The sequence below is a fragment of the Pygocentrus nattereri genome, chromosome 29, assembly GCF_015220715.1.
Source record: "Pygocentrus nattereri isolate fPygNat1 chromosome 29, fPygNat1.pri, whole genome shotgun sequence".
NCBI classification, from domain to species: domain Eukaryota; kingdom Metazoa; phylum Chordata; class Actinopteri; order Characiformes; family Serrasalmidae; genus Pygocentrus; species Pygocentrus nattereri.
Window position 1 is genome coordinate 10954323 of NC_051239.1, and position 23202 is coordinate 10977524.

General features: G+C 40.7%; 1 protein-coding gene across 6 annotated transcripts in view; it reads right to left on the reverse strand.

The window, feature by feature from the left end:
- Positions 1 to 23202, reverse strand: part of cabin1 (calcineurin binding protein 1) — a 120627-nt gene that overhangs the window by 68524 nt on the left and 28901 nt on the right. For 2 of the 6 annotated variants that reach the window (XM_037536208.1, XM_037536209.1), the window contains 7 exons: positions 21677 to 21847; positions 19568 to 19657; positions 19260 to 19438; positions 17434 to 17675; positions 12879 to 12944; positions 4686 to 4862; positions 3015 to 3436 (listed from right to left, as the gene is read on the reverse strand). In XM_037536208.1, coding sequence (XP_037392105.1) covers positions 3015 to 3436; positions 4686 to 4862; positions 12879 to 12944; positions 17434 to 17675; positions 19260 to 19438; positions 19568 to 19657; positions 21677 to 21847 — 1347 coding nt within the window. The remainder of the gene's footprint in view (positions 1 to 3014; positions 3437 to 4685; positions 4863 to 12878; positions 12945 to 17433; positions 17676 to 19259; positions 19439 to 19567; positions 19658 to 21676; positions 21848 to 23202) is intronic. The other 4 variants (XM_037536213.1, XM_037536210.1, XM_037536211.1 and 1 more) reach the window with 3 other exon arrangements.

A 23202-nucleotide genomic window follows, 5' to 3' on the forward strand; every position in this document is an offset into this window, starting at 1 on the left:
TAACTAGTCACCACACAAGTTTAAGTTCTGATGTATTTGAATGTTCTGTAAGTTGCCCTATTTATCATGTTTAAATACAATTTGTCACTTAAACACTTGAGTGAGATGTAGCCACCCACTAGATAGGTCCATTTTGTTAAGTCAGCTAAGAGGCCTGCTGTGGCCAGCATCATGCTGAGTGATTGAGGGGAGATGGAGCACCATCCTACTTAAGCCAGAGAGAGCAAAGCCAATTATGCTCTCTTAGATACACCACCACAGACGGCTGGGGCATCGAAGGGATGGCATCATAATTTCACAAATGAACGGCCCAGTAAACATGTAGTTTGATCATAGGTGCTTAAACCTTTGCTTACACTTGAGATGAAGTCTAGCTTTTGGTTCCATAGCCCAATGCATCTGGATCCTATATTCTTTTTTTCCTGGTGGATGGGGATTTTGGTCAAGAAAGGTTAAGGCAAGAGACAAATTGGGCGAGTCATGGTCTGGTATAAAAAGCCCTTCTCGCAGCAGAAATGTGTGTTCCACCAGCTAACCGCACATGCAAAACGAAAGCACGGGGAAGCCCCGGCTCCGTCCCATGCTTCAGGCGCTCTCATAGAACAATCACAGCCTGTGTCAGGTTCCCCTGCTGTTATCAACTACAGCTTCCTGTCAGGCTGAATAAAGCCAGCATGAAATCTGCTCAGGCCGTGAGAGGCTGGCACAGCGCTACCTGCGGTGCCCAGGTTGGCATTCGGTGCGGAAGGGCACAGCTTTCATCGCCCACTCACGCTATCCACCTCATGTTACCTACCCACGCAAGGCGTGCCCATGCCAGCCGTCTTACCTGCACTAACACACACACACACACACACACACACACAAACTACACCATCTCAGAATCAGGTAATAAAATATAAACAGGACGAATGTAAATGAACACGTCAAGTTTGCTGTTGTTGAAGTCATTAGCTGTAAACATACACAGCTCTGTGCAAAAGTCAGAGACCACCCTTCACTTATTTAACTTCCAGTCAAATAAAGTTATTCCTTTTTAAACATAAGTGACAAAGCAGGGAAAATATATAAATTAAACAGAAGCCTTAATATAATTATTTTTTCAGTATTTAGTGTGTCCACTTAATATTGAATAATATATCCTGCTGCGTATTTAGTGTGTCCACTCTGCCTTTATTATAGCTTCCATTCTTTCCAAGAGACTTGCCCCCTGTTTCAGAACTGGTTTTAACACGCCCTCGTCCACATGGTCTCCGTTTCCCCTCGGGGGAATCCCCAGCGCCATCTTATAGGCAGTTACCATTACTTTATCAGCTCAAGTGAAGTGTGTTAGATGAGCCTGCGGAGGGGTAAGGGACCAAGCGAACACCAGTGTCGACTTCAGCAGAAGAAATTATCGTGACTTGTTGTAATCCCCTCTGCAAACCCCCCAAAATACACTCAAAACATGCAATTTACTGGGCTTTAAGTTACAAACTACTGCATGTGTTATACATGATCGCTCATACAACTTCATTCCTTTCCCTTTTCCTGGCTCATTGGCATGTTAACAGGCTACTTGGTTAATAGGAACAAAAAGAAAGGCATTTCACCAAGACTCTGTTCCACGTTTACAGCCAGACGCGACAATTATTCACACATTATGAACGTGATGCTCAAACTTCTCAAAATGTATCGTGTTGCACAGTTTGCATGGCTACCTGAATAGCACACAGAGGTCAACCTGACGAGGGCAAGTGCATTCCGTTTGAATAATGCACTGCTCTAAAAGAAAGCCAGCAGTTTCCTCACTGCTACACATCCTTTCAGACCCACAGCATTGAGTTGTCTTCCCACAGTGGAAGGATGGATAGAAACACCTGTGGATTTTTGACATCTGAAGTAAGAGAGAAGCTCGATTGTCTCTTCTCTCTTTCAAAGACCTGTAAAGTACTGTTAAAGTGCTGATAAAGTTTTTAAAAATTCCTCTAGAGAAACTTTTTGTTTTTTAAAATGGTGGTGACAGAAATGCACTTTATTGCTTCCAAAAAATACACCACTGAAAGGAATGAATGTCTACGTTACAGTTGTGTTATAAGAATATAGTTAAATTCATTAATGGGAAAGCAAAACAGATCCCAAAGAACAATGGACCTCATTCTCCAATATCTGTCTACGTATTTTTTTTAATGTGTTTTTGAGAAAGGACCGTCAGAAAAGGTCTGTGTCAGTTTCATGACGTGTTCTTCAACTGCAGAACTGTTCACCTCTTTGTGCTCTTGATTGTGTAGATTCTATTCTTACCCAAGAACAAACCTTAAATAAGAAAACAGTGGTGAATGTCAGAATCTTCGTAAAAACTGCATAAGTGGGTTATAAGAAGAAATGTCTTCTTAAGAACGGTGGCTGTATGAGGCCCAATGTATTGAATTTTTTTATTTCTTTTTTAGATCTACCACTTCTTTACCATGATCAAGATTATATATAAAACAGAAGACACGTGTTGGTTCACTGGTAGTTTAGAACTGTAAATGGAATTGCTATATTTGTGTTATACTCTTAGCGACATCTGGTTCCTATCACCAACACCGTAAAGAAGTCAGTAGTCAGTAAGTTTCTCTACAACAAACCACCTCAAACCAAACTGCTCTGGATGACTGTGAAATTCATTTCTGCAAATTCTGAAATGTAAACAGAAATTTTGAAAAACCTGTGGAATTCCCCTTAAAGTCCTGTTAACCTGAAGGTTTTGGTGGTCTACCAGTTCTTGCACGATGGTTAGGAGTCCCATTTTGAACTCGACCTTCGACTTTCTTATGCAAGTGTATTACTTTATATATCTTATCTTCTCAGAAAGTTCCTTTGAAAGAATAATTTGTACTTAAGGGTTGTTTGGACAGGAAATCAAATCAATAATGAGGTGGTCTCTGACTTTTGCACAGTGCAGTTTCTGAATGTTTTCATGTAAATGTTTGGCCATGCGTAGGACAGACAGAACAGGCTCTTCTAATCCTTGTCTTGTGTATGAGTCTCACCTTGTGGGTCTTGCTGTAGGCGTAGAGGTGGGCGAGCCGATACAGGCTCTTGTAGTGCTGAGGGAAACGGCCGAGGCACACGAAGAGCGCCCTCACGCACATGTCCACCAGCACCTTCTTCTGCTCCACTCGGCCTGCAGGCAGGGCCCGTGGCACCTCCAGCAGTTCCAGCGGGGTGGGAGGCTCAGGTCGACGCTTGCCGTCACTAGAAAGCCCTACCAGTGGGGCGGGACCAGATTTGGGCGGGGTGGTGTGGAGGGCAGTGTGTGGAGGCTGACTGTGTGCATCAGTAGTCATGGTTTTTGGCAAAGTGACCTCAGGAGACATGATGGACAGCGTGGTGTCTGAAGACTCCTGGGTGACTGAGGATTCCTGGGAGAGTGTGGTGGAGCTGATGTCCATCTGCTTTTCCTCTGAGGCGCCTGGGATACCAGGGAAGAAGAAAGATGCCCAGCTCCAGTGACCGTCAGATGCGCTATGACCCTCTTTCAATTAGTATGTGATTAGTTCCTAGGCGCCTCACAGTTGTAAAAATACGGCTCTTATTTTCTGATAAAGACTTTGTTTCTTGATTAAAACTTGGCAGTCAAACAGCGTGTCGCTATGCATGGGACTTTAATATGTATAACCTCATTCACATGTGGATTTTAATTGGCTCTTGGCTAGGACATTGATGAAAATACCAAAGTATTAAAAACAACACCATGCTAGTCACCACCACAGTGGCTTTATGAAAATCTTTCATTTACTGTGCTGCACATTTTGTGTGGCGGAGTGCTCTTACTGCTCAGTTTTATGAATCAGACCCAATCTATCTACATTTTTTGGCTTGAATATATTCACAGCAGTCCAAATATTAAACCCCCAAGTCTCAGATTCGCTGTTGAGGCTCATTTATCCAGCTTCATTTTGGTAACGCTGCTGTCATAAAGGCTATAAATGGATATTATCTAAAGCTTGCAGTAGCAAGACACACTTTCAAAAAATGTGGTTTAAATGTCTGCAGTGTACAACTGTTTTAAAGCCCAACATGCCAGTGTTTTGAATGCCAGCTTTCATTAAAATAGGGTTAAACTAACTGCATGTAAAGTGTAATCATGTGTACTACTACAAATCAAAGCTTGAAGTGTCACTATTTTTAGATGTTAAACATAGAAATATGTACTGAAGACTCCATAAAACAGTCATTTCACAAATCAGTCTAAATATAGTCTAAATATACCAGTTGAAGAGACTCTGCTGTAGCATTTTAAATAAATGGCAGCCAAGCATATCATTGCCAACATTTTAAAACTTGCTGAACAATTAAAACCAGCTTTTTTGCAATTAGACGTTCACAATTTGGGCTTCTAGTGGGCAAGATTTATACAAATGTTGGTTTGGAAACTGCACTCAAGAAGCATTTGGTGCTCAACATCAATGTCCATAATCCATTTTGCTGTGTTAATGGCATAAGCCATTTACACTGTATTACACTGCATGAATATTTTATGATAACTAGAAATGGTCTAAAATGAACTGAGCATTTTTCAAACCTTTCATGAAGTTTTCAGTCTCCTGTAAAGTTACCAATTTGGAAAAAACAAGGTTCTGTCCCAACAGTGATGAAACAAAAACACATACAAATGGATTGAGACTTGGTATTGGCACATACTTGATGAATGAAAATACCTGGCTCCTCTGCTGTCGATGGCTTGTCTTTTAATAGTGTGTTGGTGTCCTCAGAAAAGGAACGGCATTTCCCAGAATCCAGCTTGTGGCTGCTGTCCTGTGAGCTGGTGGGGTCCAAAAACACGTCCTGTAGGGAGTTGGAGTCGGACAAGACCGCCACGCTGTCCTGACTTTGCTCTGATGAGGGGGACCACACACAGAGACACAGACACACGTACACAAACACACCATAATGTTTACCGATGGACAAAGTCACTGTCATCCTTGTGAATGTGCCCAAACAACAATCAAAGACACCATTGTTCATTTCATTGTTTTAAACCAGGGTGGCCCAAATCACAGAACCCGCAATTTAACACCAAAATCCCAAGATTGACCATTAGAAGCCAGCAGGCTGGTTTTCTAGGACACAACTAAATCTAAGAGCGAAAATCAAGTTTCTAATCGAGACCCCAATTGACTACATAATACAGTCCAAAGCTGGACTTTAGAGGAATAGTCCAGCATCTTTCAATCTAATTTCCACCTGTTGCATGTGTAACGTACTCTTGATTACCATGGATAGCATACTTTGATGTCTTTCCCTGCACCTTAGGAAAGAACAGAAAATGTGTTGACTTCAAACTTATTGTAGAAGCCAATAGACAGCTGTTAAATTCTGTGTATGATCATTTGATATTTGTGATCTCATAACGCAATGAGGTCTTAAGAGGAGACGGTAGCGAGAGAGCAGTAGCGAACTGTGACTATTAGTATTATTTGTAGTTCGGTTCCCTTGGCCTGCACCAAAGCAGATAGTGATGCATGTTGCATTTAGTTCTGGTTTGATTAGCATTCAACCACATTTAACATTGTACCAAAAGTAGTTAACAAAAGCCATATGGATAAGTTGATATTGGGCATATGTAACGATATGCAACAACTATAATCACGTCCGACAAACTTTCTGAATTATGCTGTTCTTTCTTTTATCTGGGCTTGTTGGTTTTATTTATGTCTTGTTTCATTGGCCACAAGACTCCCTGCGTTACTGTGGTTCTGCATGACGCACAGCGGGATGAAATCAGCTTTGAGCAGCTCACTGTTTTTACAAAACATAAAATACAATTTATGCGTGCGGCCAAAGGTGTAGACTGTGTATTTTATTATGGTCTCAAATGTGCCTAAGCCTCGTTTTAAAACCCAACTTCTCTGTTCTAGAATTGCCTATTCAGAGGCTATGAAGAGATGATCGAACACATGCACATGTGAAAACGGGAGAGGAGACAACAGTTTATCTGCCTTTGGTGTGTTTGTTGGGTCTGTATTGTGTTTAGGGTTCATTTTGAAGCAAACCAAGACAGACCTGCTCAGGGGGTGTCGGTTCGCTGATTTGGTGTACACTAGAGTTCGGATGGCAGAGTTCGCACCTGATGCAACAAGCTGCACTAACAAAGCAATTGCTCCAGAGTTTGTTTTAACTGAATCAAACCTGCCAAGTCCAAACAAACCCTTAGAGTTAGGCCTTAAAGTTGGGCCATAAACGTCAACCGTCAAAACTCATTCAAAAAAATGTGGGGAAAAAACACCTCCACAATAATGCAAACCTCTGCTAGCCCCCCAAAGGGATTTTACTATTATGTTAGCGCCAAGACCTTTTCACATTAACATCTTCTGGCAGTTCAAGATTAACCGTTGACTCATGAAGCTTGTGATATTACGTTTATTTCAAGCTTCTGACAGCATATATATCTATTAACATATTGTAGCAGTTTTATGGTGACTTGCTTTTTACATTTTTTTTTTATACCCAATTTTCTCCCTAACCTGGTCGTCTCCAGTTCCACCTGCTAGTTAGGACTCCCAAAATCACACAATGCTATCAATGCTAGGAGAGTGAAGGCACAGGCTTCCTCCGAGACCTGTGAAACCAGCCACCACTTCTTTTCGAACTGATGCTCACGCAACATCATTGGACAGCCGAACGCACTCGGAGGAAAGCGCCAGTCGCCAGATCTGTTACATCTGCTAACAGACGCCTGTGCTAACTAGCATCACGTTGAGTTATGGGGGGAGGGGGGCATCCTAGCCACCCAGACAGAGCAAGGCCAATCGTGCTCTCTTGGACTCCCAGCTACAGATGGCATCACCAGGGATCATCCGTTTGACTACGGCAGTTTTCCCATTTTTAACAACTGACAACTCCTGCCTACAGCTCCTACTCAAAGTCAGTGACACATCTAGGACTTTGAGAAGGTCAAAATTGTTCCCACCCCTTGGAAACCAAAACATGATGGGTTAATTCCACAGCAAATTCATAAATATGTTGCTGGTTTATCAGGATGTCCTAAACAGTGGGAGAGCTAACTTGGCCTACCTAGATCTACCTATATACAACACATACTGGATAACCCTGACTGGATTATTAATTAAGAGTAGTGCTACAACACTTGTCATGCAAGCATGTATTTTTTTATTCATTTCACAGATATCATTAGGCCTTCTCTGAAAGCCTAGAAGGCCCCTAAGCTGCTCTTAGGAAGTTTTCAACTTTAGAAAACTATATGCAAGCAGTTCCGGTAATTAATGAGTGATCAGGCAGTAGCCTGAGAAAAGTCCACTCACACCACCACTCGGATAATGAATTAATGCAAATTCCTCCCTGTGGAAAATGACTTTTAACTGATGGACTCTTCAAAATGTTGTAAAGAAATATGTGTTTCACATAAATGCTTCCTGATGCAACTCAGCAACTGCCCAACGAATTGTATTATAAGTGTGCTTCAAGTCATCGGAAATTCAAGGAACATGTTGAAAACGGTCCATGGTAATCAAGCAACAGATGCAGCAGATAGGGATTTCATTGAAAAATGCTGGACTATTCTTTTAATCAGTGTCCAGAAAACCAGGCCTATGAGACCTATCAATGAGTCATGGATCAACACAAACACCAAAAGGCTTAGGGGTGGAAAGAGTCATTAAAAAGTGACAGTGCTGAATTTATTTTTTTTAAACAAGTTAAGTGCACCACTCAGTATCTCTACAAATTTCACACAGGGTATGTAAAGGGAGGGCTGGTTATTTCAGATAAGCCATGTGGGCAGAGAGGAAGGGGATAGGGACTCTAATCTGGGTGCTATTCAGGAAAAGGGGAAGGACAGCTAGCCTTTTTTTTTTTTTTAAGGAAGGCGTTAAAAACTACTGCACCTTCTCCAAATGCACCCAGTGCAAAAAGACAAAAAAGTGATTTCTTTCTGTTTTTTTTTTTTTGTTCTTGTGCTGCCCAAAAAATAAACACTAAAGCCCCATCGCATGCTGAGAGAGTCAGTAGTGTGGCTTGGAAGACGATATCTGACATTAGTAAACTGCCATCAACTCTGCAGCCCTCAGCAACAACCCAATGCCAAAAATCGCCCCCATCCAGAACGTCCAACGCACCAAGTCAACTCAGCATGGGGTGGGGGTAAAAAAAGGAAGAGGAAAGCACAGCCTCAGCAAAACCCCCAAAGAAGCTCAGCTAGAATCCAATACCACCAGGGTGGCATCTTCACTGGACAGTCTGCTTTCTTTAATAGCAGCACAAGAAGCAATTCGTAGAAGATCTAATTAGTGAGATGTTGGCTCAGGGATTTATTTGACTGAGTGGTGAAAGCTGGAAACATTTGCCCCATGAAAAGATGTGCTGGCAAGAGGTTGCAGTACTGGACTTGTTGAAGTGCCAGGAGCAGTTTGGAGAAGTTTGATTTCACAGTGTGAAGTGAAGAAGGAACTGTGCTTTCACACAGCAACAACAGCTGTAGGATTCAGCTGCTGAATGCTGAATGAGAAATATGCTGTTTAAAGCGCTCTGATCAGGAAGGTGTGGAGCAGTGGCAAAGAACACTGTTCTTGGGATGGGGCTTTTATTTCATCCAAGGTTAAAAATGCCTTCTTCTGGAGATCAGCCACCCTGAAAACCTTTGCTCCAGCCTTAATCTAACTTTGGCTATTTGAGTCGTTTTCCCCTTACCTCAAATGTAGACAGTCAGCCAAGACATGCTTGGCATCCGAAGTCTGCTTCTGTAGAGCAACAGTGGAACCATGACGGCCTATCTCAATTATGAGAAGATTAACTCCCATATAAATAATAGCAATTAACAATTTAATTTAATCTGTTCATTTTATTCAAGTACTAAAGTACAAGCCTAACATGGGCGAATTGGCTGATTAGCACTGAGACTGGGTCAGAGGCATTACATGAGGGCCAATATCCGTAGATCACGCCCGTCCAAATTAATCTTTAATGCCGGCCTACACCGAATGACTTTTCAAACGATTTCACTGTCAAAGACAGATTTCCAACGTCGGAATAAAATCACGAGTCTTGCTAGAGTTACGTCGTGACCTCAATCAATTAGTGTGAGGTGGTCAAGATGGCGGTCTTAAGTCAGCGTTGGCGTTGTGATAAAAATCAACTGTGTTTAATATTATTAAGCCTTGATATGAGAGAGAGAGAGAGAGAGAGAGAGAGAGAGAGAGAGAGAGAGAGCGAGAGAGAGCGAGAGAGAGAGAGAGAGAGAGAGAGAGAGCGCGAGAGAGAGAGAGCGCGAGAGAGAGCGCGAGAGAGCGCGAGAGAGAGAGCGCGAGAGAGAGAGAGAGAGCGCGAGAGAGAGCGCGAGAGAGAGAGAGAGAGAGAGCGCGCATGTGTGAGTGCCTGAAATCTCTAAAAATGGTAAATCTGCTCCCCTTCAATACAATAATCATATTAACTTAAAATGTAAAATGACTGTTTTAGCATTTCAGGTTCACCGAGTCTAAGTGATGTAAAGAAATGCGCAGAGGACTTTTACAATGCCGTTACTGAAGAAACATCCGTGTTTTTTCAGCTTTCTGTTACACTGTTTTTTTTGTTTATGGTAGAGTTCATGACACCCAATCAACAGTGGCGAATGTTGAGCTGATGTGTAAATCTTTATGTTAAATAAAAAAGTACAACGTATCTTCCCGTCTGTACAACTACAGAGTGGAAAGAAAAGTGTTTATCTGCTTGTAATTTTCCACCAGCTGCATGATGGGGAATAATCTCAAAAATCTAGTTGCAGTCTTGTAAATAGCGACACTGCAAGATTCCCGGTCTTTTCAAAGTCATAGTCTGTGACTAAAGACCAAGACAGTATCTTTAGATGTTTCTGTTTTTGACTTGTTGCAACACATCAGGCTGATGTCCCATTATATTTTAAACTAATTCATAAGAGAGGAAAAAGTGAGCTGAAGGACCCTCTCTCTAATTTTTATATTCCCTTAATAGTATCATGTTTTTCACCTCTATGAGCTTCTGATGATCTTTTAAATGTGTTACACACATAAAATGAGCTTCTCTCAAACTATTAGCTGATGAGCTCAGTTTTCTTATATTTGAACTTGATGAGCAAACGTGACTCTTCCAGTGTGCGTCCCGAAGGCTTTGCGCTATGATGTTTCATTTGGTAGCGTATACGCAGCAGTGCTGCATCAGAGCCATTTCTGTTCACAGAGTTACAGAAACTGCATTGTTGATTTATCTTTATCTTAAAATAAAAAAATCAATAACTGGTATAAATCAGTGGCAGAACTGCAATAATACACGAGAGGGGGCGCTAGCACTATATCATGGTATGACAGGGTATAAACGTCCTTATTTCTGCGCTTGTGTGTTCTAATATTACCAGTTCAACAGTTACGACAAAACTCATACCAGAGGACGAATTTCGACGCCACTACTACATGAAATATCTAACATCAAATCATATATGATATGATATGATTTGATGTTATGCTCAGAAATGCATTGCTACACCTCTACTGTAGAAGCAAACTTTGCACATCAACATGTCCTGGCAGACATACAGAGTGAAGAGGAAAACAGCGCACATCTGATTTTCATCCAAACTATTCCTTAAAGAAGGAATTACATCTGATCCCTGAGAGATACTTTCTTGATGAATAAATGCCATTTGAATTTTTTCTCTAGAACTGACTTTTGCAACATTTGCAAAGTATAATGAGATGGATTTATGCTTTTATGTGCACCAGCTGATTTGTCGACAAGAGTAACTTCAACATATATTTTACAGTGAGGCACGGAAAAAAACAAGCATAGTTTTTCTAGCTAAGGTCGGCATCTTGCTGCTGTGATTCAGTTTGTTCTCTTTGCGGTTCCCAGTTCTGGGGTGCTGGAAGTGGGACAAACTGCTCTAGGTTTAGATTGTTTTCAAAGTAAACCGAGCAGCGTGAGAACAGGCCTGCAGCTGGCTGTGTTTTGGTTACAGTAGCTAGTTAGCTCCCTAAGAAATTAGTGACGGTGGGAGCCCTGTTTATCGCCAGTTTCCTTCTGAGGGAGGGCTAGTTCTTTCAGATAAGTTATGTGGGCAGAGAGGAAGGGGATGGGGGCTCTGACCTGGTTGCTATTCTCCACTGAGAGACAAAAGCTACGTTCACAAGACAAGCCTCATTGTTCAAATCAGATTTTTTGATCAAAACCGGTTGAACACCACGGTTTCACACCTGTTTAGGTAACCTACGCGACTCAAATCCGTCATTAATGTGAACGAACCGGCGTCCTGAAGTGACCCACACGCGCACATCCTACTCAGTAACGTCGCGTGAATGAATCGCATGCTTCACGTGCACCATCAGCACAAACTAACGGTCAGAACGAGCTTCGCTGAGAGGATAATTAACTCTGATCAGCTCTCAGCTGTTCATTATTACAGCGAGAGGAAGGAGAAAAAGGTGAGATGAGCTGCTTTTCCACCGTTGACAGGCTTTAACCAGAACCGCTTTGAGAGGAGCCTGGCCACTTCCTATTCCTCCCGTTATATCAAATACAGGACTACTAAACAGCAGAGGGAGTCCTCAATGAATGGGAATGAATGAAGCTCAACGGCTAAAAACGAAAAGTTAAAATAGTTTCTAATCACTCACCCAGAACATTTCTTTAAATTTTAGAAAGTAGAAGGATGCACTTCACTAAAAAAAAAAAAAATGAAGAAAACTCACGAGTATTTCTTTTTTTCTACAGCAAACACCCTTAAAAATATAACAGCGGTGTTAAAATGTTTTATGATATTCACTCAGGAAATTATTGCATTATTTTCCATTAAAAATATTCAAGCATTTATAAACTATGACTTTGCTCAAAGGCTCCATATCAACCCATTCATTTTGGACTCACTCGGGGGCGCCCTCTAGTGTTTGAGAAAACCGGAAGACATTGCAGAGCGGGAATTCTCTCTATAAGTTCTCTGCCTTTAACTTCTGTTCGGCACTGCTGCCATGGTAACACTGAGTCACAGGGGAAAAAAGCCGATGAATTCCGATCTGAGCGTCACATTAAGGTCATGTGGCCACGAATCGGATACGTATCGGACCTAGGACCACGTTTGAAAGTGACTTAGGCCAGGTTTGAAAAGATCAGATTTACGTGTCCACACAGCCCTGAAAACATCAGATCTGAGTCACATTAGGGCAAAAAATCGGATCTGTGCCACTTCAACCTGGTAATGTGAACGTAGCCCAAACATTTGTGCAAATTATGGCTACAAGTGATGCAGCAGTGTCAGACAAAGCTCTGACACTGATTTCGAGCTAATAGGTAAGAAAATCTTTGAGGGTCTGCAGTGATCGTTTCATGGTAGGGGATCACCAGGGGAACCAAAGAAAACCAGGAGTTGTGCCCACTGTTTTACCATGAACTGGAATATGGTTACTAACACATTTTCGATGTGTGGAGGTAGGTTTGATCTTAAGTAGCATTATAAAATGACTTGCAAAGGCAGATTATGCCTCCTCATAAAACCTTATGCTTTATCTGTCTCCTGGACCGTCTTTTCTAATTTGATTTTCAATTGATTCAATTCAATTGGTATTTAAAAAAAAAAACAGAGGTAGAAAATAAGTGCTAAGCAGGGATCAAGTGGGAAAAAGTACCTTGAGTACGCTGGATCAGGTGTGCCTGATTAAAGTTTAAACTAAAAGGGTTGCAGATCTCACAGTAAGAAGAAAAAAAATCATTAATACATACACAATATTGTGAGAAAAAAAAAAAAAGTGAGAACGGGTGATTCTGGACTGGATTCTGGAGACTGGCTACTTATTCTATCCTTGGTTGGAACAAAAGCCTGAACAAAGGTTCTTCACCACCGTCCTGCAGAGGTTAGTCCTTTTGTGCTGGAGGGAGGTGAGTGTATTCTGTACCATACACAGGTCGCCTTCGCAAAGCAGACGCGGACCCGCAGTAATCGTGGTCGTGAGAGAGGTTGGCTGCGGAGGAGACCATGGCTTTAGAAAACATTTGCAACTCACAGAGCATTCACTTTCTGTTTTACCTGATTTTAGCTGCATCTGCATCACGTCACTGAAGCCAATCTGCTCATTTTGTAAGAATATAAAACACCAACATACAAACCCACAGACCACCACAACCCGCTGTGGTCTAGCGGACCACTGAACCCCAACACACAGACATATACCATCATTCTTGTTCACCCCATTCCCCAGTGCAAGCGAGTCATGAAGGACACATCACCCAAATGTCATTTGGCACACACAGTGGAGCAGAGTACATTGTGGGATGTTTTAGGACTTTTTCTTTCTTTTTTTTTAAACCAAATCAGAGTGTTGATCTCATCATGCACACGTTAAGAAGCAGCAGGTGCAAAGCAGGCCAGAGGCAGGCAAAGAGGGAGCAGGCAGGTAGGCAGCAGGGGGGGAAAGGGAGCCTGAGTAGGCCACAGGAACGAATGGGAACACGAGCAACACAGTTATAGGTCCCACACATTAACCCCAGTCTACGTCATATTCACAGACAACAGCTGGTTTTAGATCAGCAGCTTGGCACATATTGTCAATTACACAACACTTATTAATCTTCCAAGGATCCCCACAGTGTTCAAGCAACGAACTCCTACGTTTTATTCAATCATTTCTCATTCGTAACTCGTTAAATTCTGTGGGAATCAGATAAACAGATCTGAACATCGCAGACGTGGAGTTTTTATTGACTGATTAGACCAATTTTTTAATGGGATTACTTTGAAGCAGAAAATGCAGCCAACTTGCAACCAAAACTAAAAGCAAGTGCCTGGAAAAAAAATGAAGACCCTGAAAAGGCAAAATGTGGACACAGTAAATACTGAAACATCCAATATATTTAGTCTGTGCAAATTTCTGTTAAATATGTTCTTCTTACCTTTTTCTTGGCGTTTTATTACCTTGCACCCAATGGCCATTTTGAGTGGAAATAAAATAAATAAGAGGTGAAATGGTGAGGTCCTGCAGAAACCAACCATCTATTACATTTTTGACCTTTGTTAATGCCAAACCACCATTAACGTCAACCAGCGGTTCATACAGCTGATGAAAGTGATCGGGAAAGTTGATTTAAATTTCACATATTCAGATTTCCATTGAGGCTTTTGAACAGTTTGTTATCCTCACTGTTTGCAAGAAATACAATGAGGTACAACTATTTTGTCCAAAATTGATGCCTTTGTTCATAGAACACGTTGATTCTTATGAACTGTTGCAATCGCTGACCTGCCAATGGACCACAGACAAATATACCCACAAGAGCCACAAGCACAACACGCCATATGGAGACGTATGAGCCAGAACAGGCCTTTCAGCAGATAGAACACAAGTGATGGGCAGTCAGAACGGAATGACCCCTATTTATAACGACGGTGTAAGATGCGTTTTAATAGGAGACTGCTGTCGATCTTCTGCCAATTTGTGTAGACGGACATCTAATATCCTGCACAGCAAAATCACTTTTGACATAAATTGAGCCCCTACAACAAAAACCAGTACATGACTTTTATGCAAAGATTATTTTAGCACAGCATGACATTGTTTAGTGCCCCGTATTTAAAATAAAGGGGTCACTAAAACGAATAATACATAGTTTGGCTGCTTATAAAAAGGTTGTAAAAATAAAAAATAGAAATACAAAATAGAAAACAAAATAACTACTAATCCAAAACATGTGAAATGGTAAATGTGTGGTATTTTGTTGAAGCTCCACAGTATTTTCACATATTTTAGTGTCAAAGTGCACAAAAATGCTTAGTTTTCATCTCAAAATCGTACAAACTTTGGTGGCACGGTGGGGGGCTTGGTTGGTTTCTGAGCAGCTCACAAGTGTGCATGTCTATACATAATCACGTAATTATATACAAAACAATAATTTGTGTAAATCAACTGTACAGTAAAGCAATAATACCTCTAAATTTGTATGCTTTATAACCAAGCCTTGAGAACAGGGTTACTGAGTTTGTCCATTAAGGCCTTAAAATAAATAAATAAATAAATAAAAAATGCCATTGCAACATCATGCAAATATGATTAGCTACTGAAAGTTAATCAACACAATAAATTTGCACTGTTGTTTGTGAATACAGTCCTGTCTTGACCACTTAGTGCCTATATTGCTAATGCATAAAGTGACTCATTATTGTTTCTTATAAACACAAACATCCAAAAATGACAGCTAGACATTCGACGGTGTACTAAAATGTACTCTAAATACATCCGGCTCTCTCAGGAGGGACAAAAGCATTTTAAAGGCCATGACTTTTCCATTATAAGCAATATGAAAATACAGCATGATACAGATAGTCAATAAACAGGATTACGGTAAAGCATGAAGCATTAAGCAGTCATCAGCAGCGAATCATAAAATCAGTAGAAACTGTTACTGAGAAGCTACCAGACTTGTTTATAGGCCTTAGAACCCTTTGAAGCATTCCAGAGAGACAAGCTCACCAAGTTGAGCTCCACTTCAGTAACTAGGTCAAGCCCGTCATCTGACACAGATACAGTCTCTATTTTACCAAAACAGGCCACAGCAAGATTCCATCAAAACCCTATTCAAACCAGCCCAAGAAATATGGGGGAAAATCTACAATGAATAAAAGTCTCGGGCTAAAAGTGGAAACGTGGAAACATTACATGAAACTAATGAAAACTGATGGCGCGATTGTGTCCTATTTTTCTTCAATAGCCAGCCGACATTTGACTGACAGTAGACATACATACAACACAAACAGGTTGCAGAGAGGCCCTAGCTTGTCTTGTCCATCTTCCAGAAAACGCCAGCAACAGCTTAGAGAAAAATCAAATGTACACTTTTGACCTACCCCAAATGTAGCCAATCAGCAAAATCAGTTTCTTCAGAGCTATGAAGCTAATGTAGCTAACAATAAAGGGAGCTTAAACCCCACCAGTTGGCATTGTGCATGCCAAAATCACAACAAACTGGCCACAGTGAATTGTCAAGTAATCTCAAGTACACTTGCTTATGCAGTTTTCCACACCATATCACGTACATATAAGAGGTCACTGTATGAAACAAAATTGGGGTTTTCACATACCATGTACTTTTATCCGTTTATATACATTACCGTAAGTCACATGGACATAAAAATAAATCACTCAATAAAACTAGTAAATACATGTAAATTAGAACATCTTATGTTCTCATATTCAAGAGCCAAGAGATGCATCAGGCCTATATTGACCAGTATAGCAGGAAGTGTAGAGCCTGCATCACTGGCCAGTTTCTTATCGGTTTAGGTTAGTATGAATATGGAAACACAAAAACACTACTGTAGCCACCTGAAGGTTCCAGCTAACAGGTAGGTGGTGAAATACGATGTGGCAAGGCTAGTAAAGTTAGACGAGGTAAAAACAGACAATTAATTAATTAATTAATTAATTACCCTTATTAGTCCCACAATGGGGAAATTCCACCTCCGCATTTAACCAAATTGTGAAGTGAAAGACCACATACACTCCAGTGACTGGAGCACACACAGTAGGGGGCAGTGAGCACACTTGCACGGAGCGGTGGGCAGCCCAATCCACAGCACCTGGGGAGCAGTTGGTGGTTAGGTGTCTTGCTCAAGGACACCTCAGTCATGTGCTTTGGGGGTTGAACCGGCGACCTTCCGGTCACGAGGCTGGATCCCTAACCTAGAGCCCATAACTTCCCCCAATCAATTAGCAATTGATAGTTTAGCTTGAAGACTTTAAAGGGGCTGCTTTCCTCTGTGTAAATGTGTATATATATATATATATATATATATATATATATATATATATATATATATATATATATATAGAGAGAGAGAGAGAGAGAGAGATAGAGAGATATAGATATATATAGAGATATATAGAGTTATATATATATATATATATATATATAGAGTCGTCACATGACTTGCAAATTCCAATAGCCAATTTAACTGAAATGCCCACCCCTACAAGCAAGTCTATTTGAGATTACTTTAAAAACTCATCCTGGTTGCTAGACACATTTATCACAGTGTGTCATGATTGTGTGTCACTTTATAAATTAAGCAGTGCTACACCGAAGTGCTGCTGCTTCACTCTGACAAACATGTACCTCAAACTGCCTCACTGTGCTTCCCTGAGCCACAACCTACTCAGCCTTTCCTCTCTTTCACCAGTACACACCTACTGCTTTCACCTATTTCATGAATCAAAAGCAAACAATCCTGACATTCTGTAAAATGGACCCTGCTAGCTTTGTCACCCGTGTTCCCATGATCCTCAGCAGCCCAGTGCAGATGGTAGGAGCAGGGGTGGGAGACGTCACTTATAAACCAAAGCCCAATGGCCACGTTTAGCCTTCATCACAATCATAATCCTCATCATATTCACCCTGGTCACGCCCCCAGTGAGTGAGTGAGTGAGTGAAAGAGAACAGACTCTGGGCCAGGTACTGTACCGTCCTGCGGCTGCCCCTGCCTCTGCTGCAGCTTTTTACGTTTGGCGTAATCGTGGTCGACTGGAGTGACTGCACACGGGGGGGAAGTCACACCTGCCGCACCGTCGCCAGGCAATGATGTTGCCGCATGAACGGCGGTCAACGTGGAATTCGATGTGGAGGTCAGTGCTGAGGTCACCGCCGCTGCTACGCCCATTGAGGAGGAGTGAGAATCTTCGTCATTCAAAGAAGGGTGTTTTTCCCTGAGGAACATCAGAGGAACGTTCACTAAATATACACAAACCTTTTTACCACTGTATAGTCTTTTAGTTTCCCTTCTCTCTTTCTATGACCAAGGCTAAACATACAAAAGCAACACTAACTCTGCAATAATAAACACAAATTTCTTAAAGAGATAACAGACGATAATATGGTTACTGATAAAACAAAACTGTTTGATTGAATGTCTGCAGCTATAGTGGTTGATTCCTCATTTGTTTTGCTCCTGGTGATTCTCCTGTGGAGCATAATTGCACCTCTGATCATATCCATCTGATTCCCTCATTTAGATGCTCCTGAAGAAACACTCTGAACAGAATCAGGTGTTAAATTAAGAGTCTGAACAATTAAAAACTACTCAATACATGTGACAGTTATGAAGAAAGAAAGTGAAGATGTCTTTATTTAAACTATGTTAGTTGCTGGCTAAAATATTTTTTGGAAAAAAAAAAAAAGTCTTACTTGCTTACAAATTTTTGGTCTGTATAATGCGTACTAGGAATGTGATTTTCGGCCAATTCTTTTGACTGATAACTGTCACAAGTTGGTGTTTAACCATTAACCGTCGAGCCTAAAAGTGCGTTTACATGCACTAAATCATCTGATAACTGCAGAAAATTGTCAGTAATCTGATCAACATGTTTACATGCACTTAAACTTCGGATTTCTGCTTTGCAAAACGGTCAATAAACTCACAGAAGACCGCCTAATGTGAACGTAATGTACAATTCAAACTTAACACTAACATTTATTTAAACAATCAAGCCACAAAAAGTGTTTTGTTGCCATTTCGCAGGTGCTGTGTTAAACGCTGCTCACTGATTTTACAGTACCGTGGTCTGTTTTTGTCCATGCACAGACTGAGAAGTCCCAAAGAAATCAAAGTAAGAGTATGCATGCTCTGAGAAATCTGACTACTGAGCTAAAATCCAGCTCTCTTTATCAGATTTCTTAACCAGATTTGATGTTTACATGACCATTCAAATAATCAGATAACTGCAGATATCCGACTATAATCAGATTTCTAAAAGCATGTAAATGCACTCACTAACATGAGCCTTTTTAAGCTTTTTTTGTCATGGGACTAACAACACAGCCTTAATGTTTGCTGACAAACAAACACATTCATAGGCTGTAGCTTAGACTACACTCAACAAAAGCTACATTACCTTCAGTTGTAGTCTACCTTAGTGCTGTGTCCTGTGGCTGAACATCCTGGTTGAGACAGTACTGTAAACTGCATTAAGGATGGTTTAAGCTTTGCTCTTTTCCTTTATCAACTATTCTAGGGCCATTGGTTTATTTGATTAAGTGGAGTTGAGGAGTCAATAGTCGAAGCAGACTCCAGAAAATCCAGAGATGTACTAGAACATGTTCCGCTCTGGCGCCCCCATGCATACAATTCAAAAACAGTCTTCAAAAATTAAAAACCCACCAAATCAAATTTCTATTTATTGTTGGAAATGCATTGGTTAGACATTTATGTATTTGTCAGTTAATGGTTAATCATTAACATCTCTAATACGTACTAAAAATTTAGAATTCTAAGTACTGAAATGTTGGCATACTTGTCACTGGTTTTGGGCATGTTCTTCTCCTCTCCACGAGCAAAAGGCCCAACAGCAGATTCTGCGAGCATGTTGAAGAAAAGCTCGTAATCCAGAACGTTCTTCTGTAGCTCGGATTGCTCACTATCACGCTCTTCTTCCAGCAGCTTCAGAATAGTGGCAGTCAGACGAAAGAACAACTAAGTGAGGGAACAAAAAAGAGGGGCAGGAGTAAACAGATGTTTTTCAGAAGTCTGAATGTCACCAAGTGAAAAAAGCCTTTTAAAAAACTACATCATTCCTACATTTTATTTTACTACACCTCTTACCTCCAGAGCCTCCATGGCCAGATCAGGAGGGTTGTGGTAGTGGATTTTTCGGGGGTATCGGGCAGCCTCCTCATGGAGATAATGGGCAGACTAGGTGGAAGGAAAGAAAGCATGAAAATCGTATAGGCAGCACAACAAATCACTAGCAAAATGACACCAGTACCAGACATAACTACGTATCCAAGAGTTTTGTTTATTTGTACCATTTTTACATTTACCACTTTGGAATCATAGTGAAGACATGGTTTCGAATGCAGGGTATTGTAATGTTTCACATTTACACGTATCTGCCTATTCAGTCGACAGCAGTTTAGCCCTGCACATTCACACCAAAGTTATAGGGAGTGTTTCAGCCTGGACTGCGTTTTGAATGAGGCACAAAACATGGCAGCCAATACAAACAGAACTTATAGATGCGCAGTCCCCTTCACAATTACTGGCACACCTGATGAACAAAAAAGGGCTATATGAAATTCTCCTTTTGGTGAATTAGCTTAAACTCACCCTGAAAACAATGAGAAAAATATCTTTAATTTAATTAAACTTCTGCACTAAAATAAAATCCTCAAGAAATAGTTTCTGTTTGACAAAACAACATGTGCCATAATTACTGGCATGCCTGGAAATTCTTAGAAACTGTAACTGCAGCGTTTTTTAATTTACTTCTTTAAAGTTGATCAGAGTGTTTAGGAATTTTAAAGCAGAAATCCATGTCCTCCTGTTTCTAAGAGGTGACACTCAAATATCCTTAATCATTCTTTAACCTGGGAAAGACAAGAGAACACACAATTCAGATAAGGGAAAAGTGTGTTTGACTTTCAGGGAATAAATAACTATAATAAATAACTACTGGCCTGAAAATGCCCACATCTACAGCAAGGGCAATGGTGAAAAAGTTCCAAATAACTGGAACTGTGACAAACTTATCTGGATAAAGACTCAAGTTTATTCTTTACCCCCACGTACAGAGAGGAGGATGGTAGGAGAGGCAAAAGGATCACTGCTGGAGAGTAACAGAAAAACCTGGCCTCTTGGGGTGACAATGTCTCCAAAACTACCATAAGAGGTCACCTCCATGCCAAGAGATTATTTGGAAGGCATTCCAGGAAGAAGCCTGTAAGCACTTGGAGTTTGGTAAATGCTATTGGGACTTCAACTGGAACCGTGTTCTATTCTCAGATAAAACGAAAACTGAGATTTTGGCAAATGAACACTCAAAGCAGATTTGGTTTAAAAAAAAAAAAAAAAAAAGGATGACTACGTGAAAAAGACTCAAGGGCTCAGTGTTAAGTATAGTGGAAGGTCTGATGCTGTTGGGCCATTTTTCCTCCAAAGGCCCTGGGAACGTTGTCAGGGTACATGGCATCACGCACTCATACCAGGACATTTTGAATCAAAATCTGTCAGCCCCTGACAAGAAACCAAACACAGGTTTTCGTTGGATCTTCCAACAGGATACTGACCCAAAACATGTCCAGATGAACACAAAATGATTTATTGAACACAAAATCAAGCTTCTGCCTTGGCCAACCCAGTTCCCTGATCTAAACCCAACAGAAAACCCGCAGGGTGAGGTAAACGACCCAGGATCCTGGTCGATCTGGACAGGTTTTGTAAGGAGGAATGGTCTCAAATTCCCTGCGCTGTATTCTCCAACATTTTAAGATATTATTGGTGAAGACTAAATGTTCTATTATTCGCAAAGGGAGATTGTACAAAATACTAAATGCAGGGGTGCCAACAATTGTACCAAATGTGGTTAAAAAAAAAAGAAAGTTCCTAAGAATAAACTGACTTCATTTAAAGTTTGGATTTCTCTCACTTTTCAGTGTGAGAGTAAGCTAATTCACCAAAAGGAGAATTTCTTATAACCCCCTTTACTCATCTTAGCTAGGGGTGCCAAAATTGGTGGAAGGCACTAATGAATGAATAAATAAATACAATCTCACACACACACACACACACACACACACAGAAAAGAGCTAAAGAAACTTTAACATACTCCTCCTTCAATACTTGAAATTCCTAACAAACTATCAACTATTTCAATTGTGTACTGTTCACAGCTGGTTGTTAAGAGTGTAACAGCAGTAGTTTTCAGCAGGTCACCTGTTTGTAGAGCTGCAGGTAGTCTTTAGGAGGTAGCTTGCGTTTCTCGGCGATCTTGCCCAGCATGTAGTGGATGAGCCACTCTTCCTCATTACAGTCGCCGCCACACGCAGATGCACTCTGAAAGCACTGATATGCAGTCTCCAGCATTGAATCCCTGCGCTCCTCCATCTACCACACACACACTTAACACAATCAGTATCTTACAGCCTGCTCACAGTTCACAGACAAGAATACCCTTCCCCTGCAAACATTAATGCAATACGCACACTGCTGTACCGAGAGAATTCCAAACAAAATTCAGTGCTCTACAGACGAGCAGTAGCTCAGCAGCAAGTCAAATGTACAGCTTGCTCCTCTACCCCTAATTCAGCCAATCAGTCAAAACATGTTTGGTCAAAATTAAAGGAACAATGCTGCACAGCCAGAACACTGCTATAACAGTCATATAGTGCCAAAAACACAAATGAGATTAATTGATGCATCTAGTCTGCAAAACTAGTGAGATATAAGCTTCCATTGCTCATCACCCCATGTTAGATCCACAGCTCCTGTGGAAAAAGTACTTAAGACGTCCCTGACCACATGTGGAGTAAGTAGATAAGTGTATTATGTGGATTTTTGGCCAAATTATTGCTTTAACTGAGCTGACTACAACAGAGTTGAAACCAGGTGTGATCTAGCAGCATTCACAGTAAGGGGAACTTACATCAATGAATACAAATCAATATACATTCATTTTTTGTCAAAGTATTCCTTTAAAAAACTTTTAAAAGGCTCCTGTACTCAAAAGCATGTTTTGTAAAAGGGGTAAGTCCTCCTGGATGGTTTATTAAAGTTATATAGAATGGTATTTGTATCAAATGTGCTACCATAGCTTAGATTTCAATTTTTTCCACTGAAAACTTAGACTTTCAGTACATACACAGGTATGCTGCAAAAATATCTTAGCCAGAGAAATCATCTCATTTCAGTCTGAATAACATTTCGCATAATAAGATGGTTGTAGAAAAATTAAAAGATTATTTAACTTGTGCAAAAGGTTTTTAGTTGTTTTATGTACTTTTTTTATTCCATGAAATTCTCACCAAAATATTCTCACACAATTCTCACACAAAATATCATCTGCCAATATAGTGAGAACTTCACAAAAAAAACACGTGAGATTCAGTAGATCAGAGAAAATCTATATTACATGGGAGTTAATATTGCACAGTCCAGCGGTCGAGTCACTTGCTAAGTAGTGTTTGTAAAAATTTGCCAGTGAGAAATACACCAATTACTAACATCTTAAAATCCCAGACTTATAACACTAAGGCTTATTATTCAGTAGCTACAGGGACTTCTGTGCAAACTGGATGAGCTATTCTTAGATTATGGAAGTGTGTAATAAAACTTTAGGCTGCTGGTGGGCCCTGGCCACGTAAATTAAATCAAAGACTAAACCTCAATGGTTAAATATGCCAGTGGGGGAGTGAAATAACATTAAATCTGCCAGAGGCTGAATGAAATATGGCAGTAAGTTA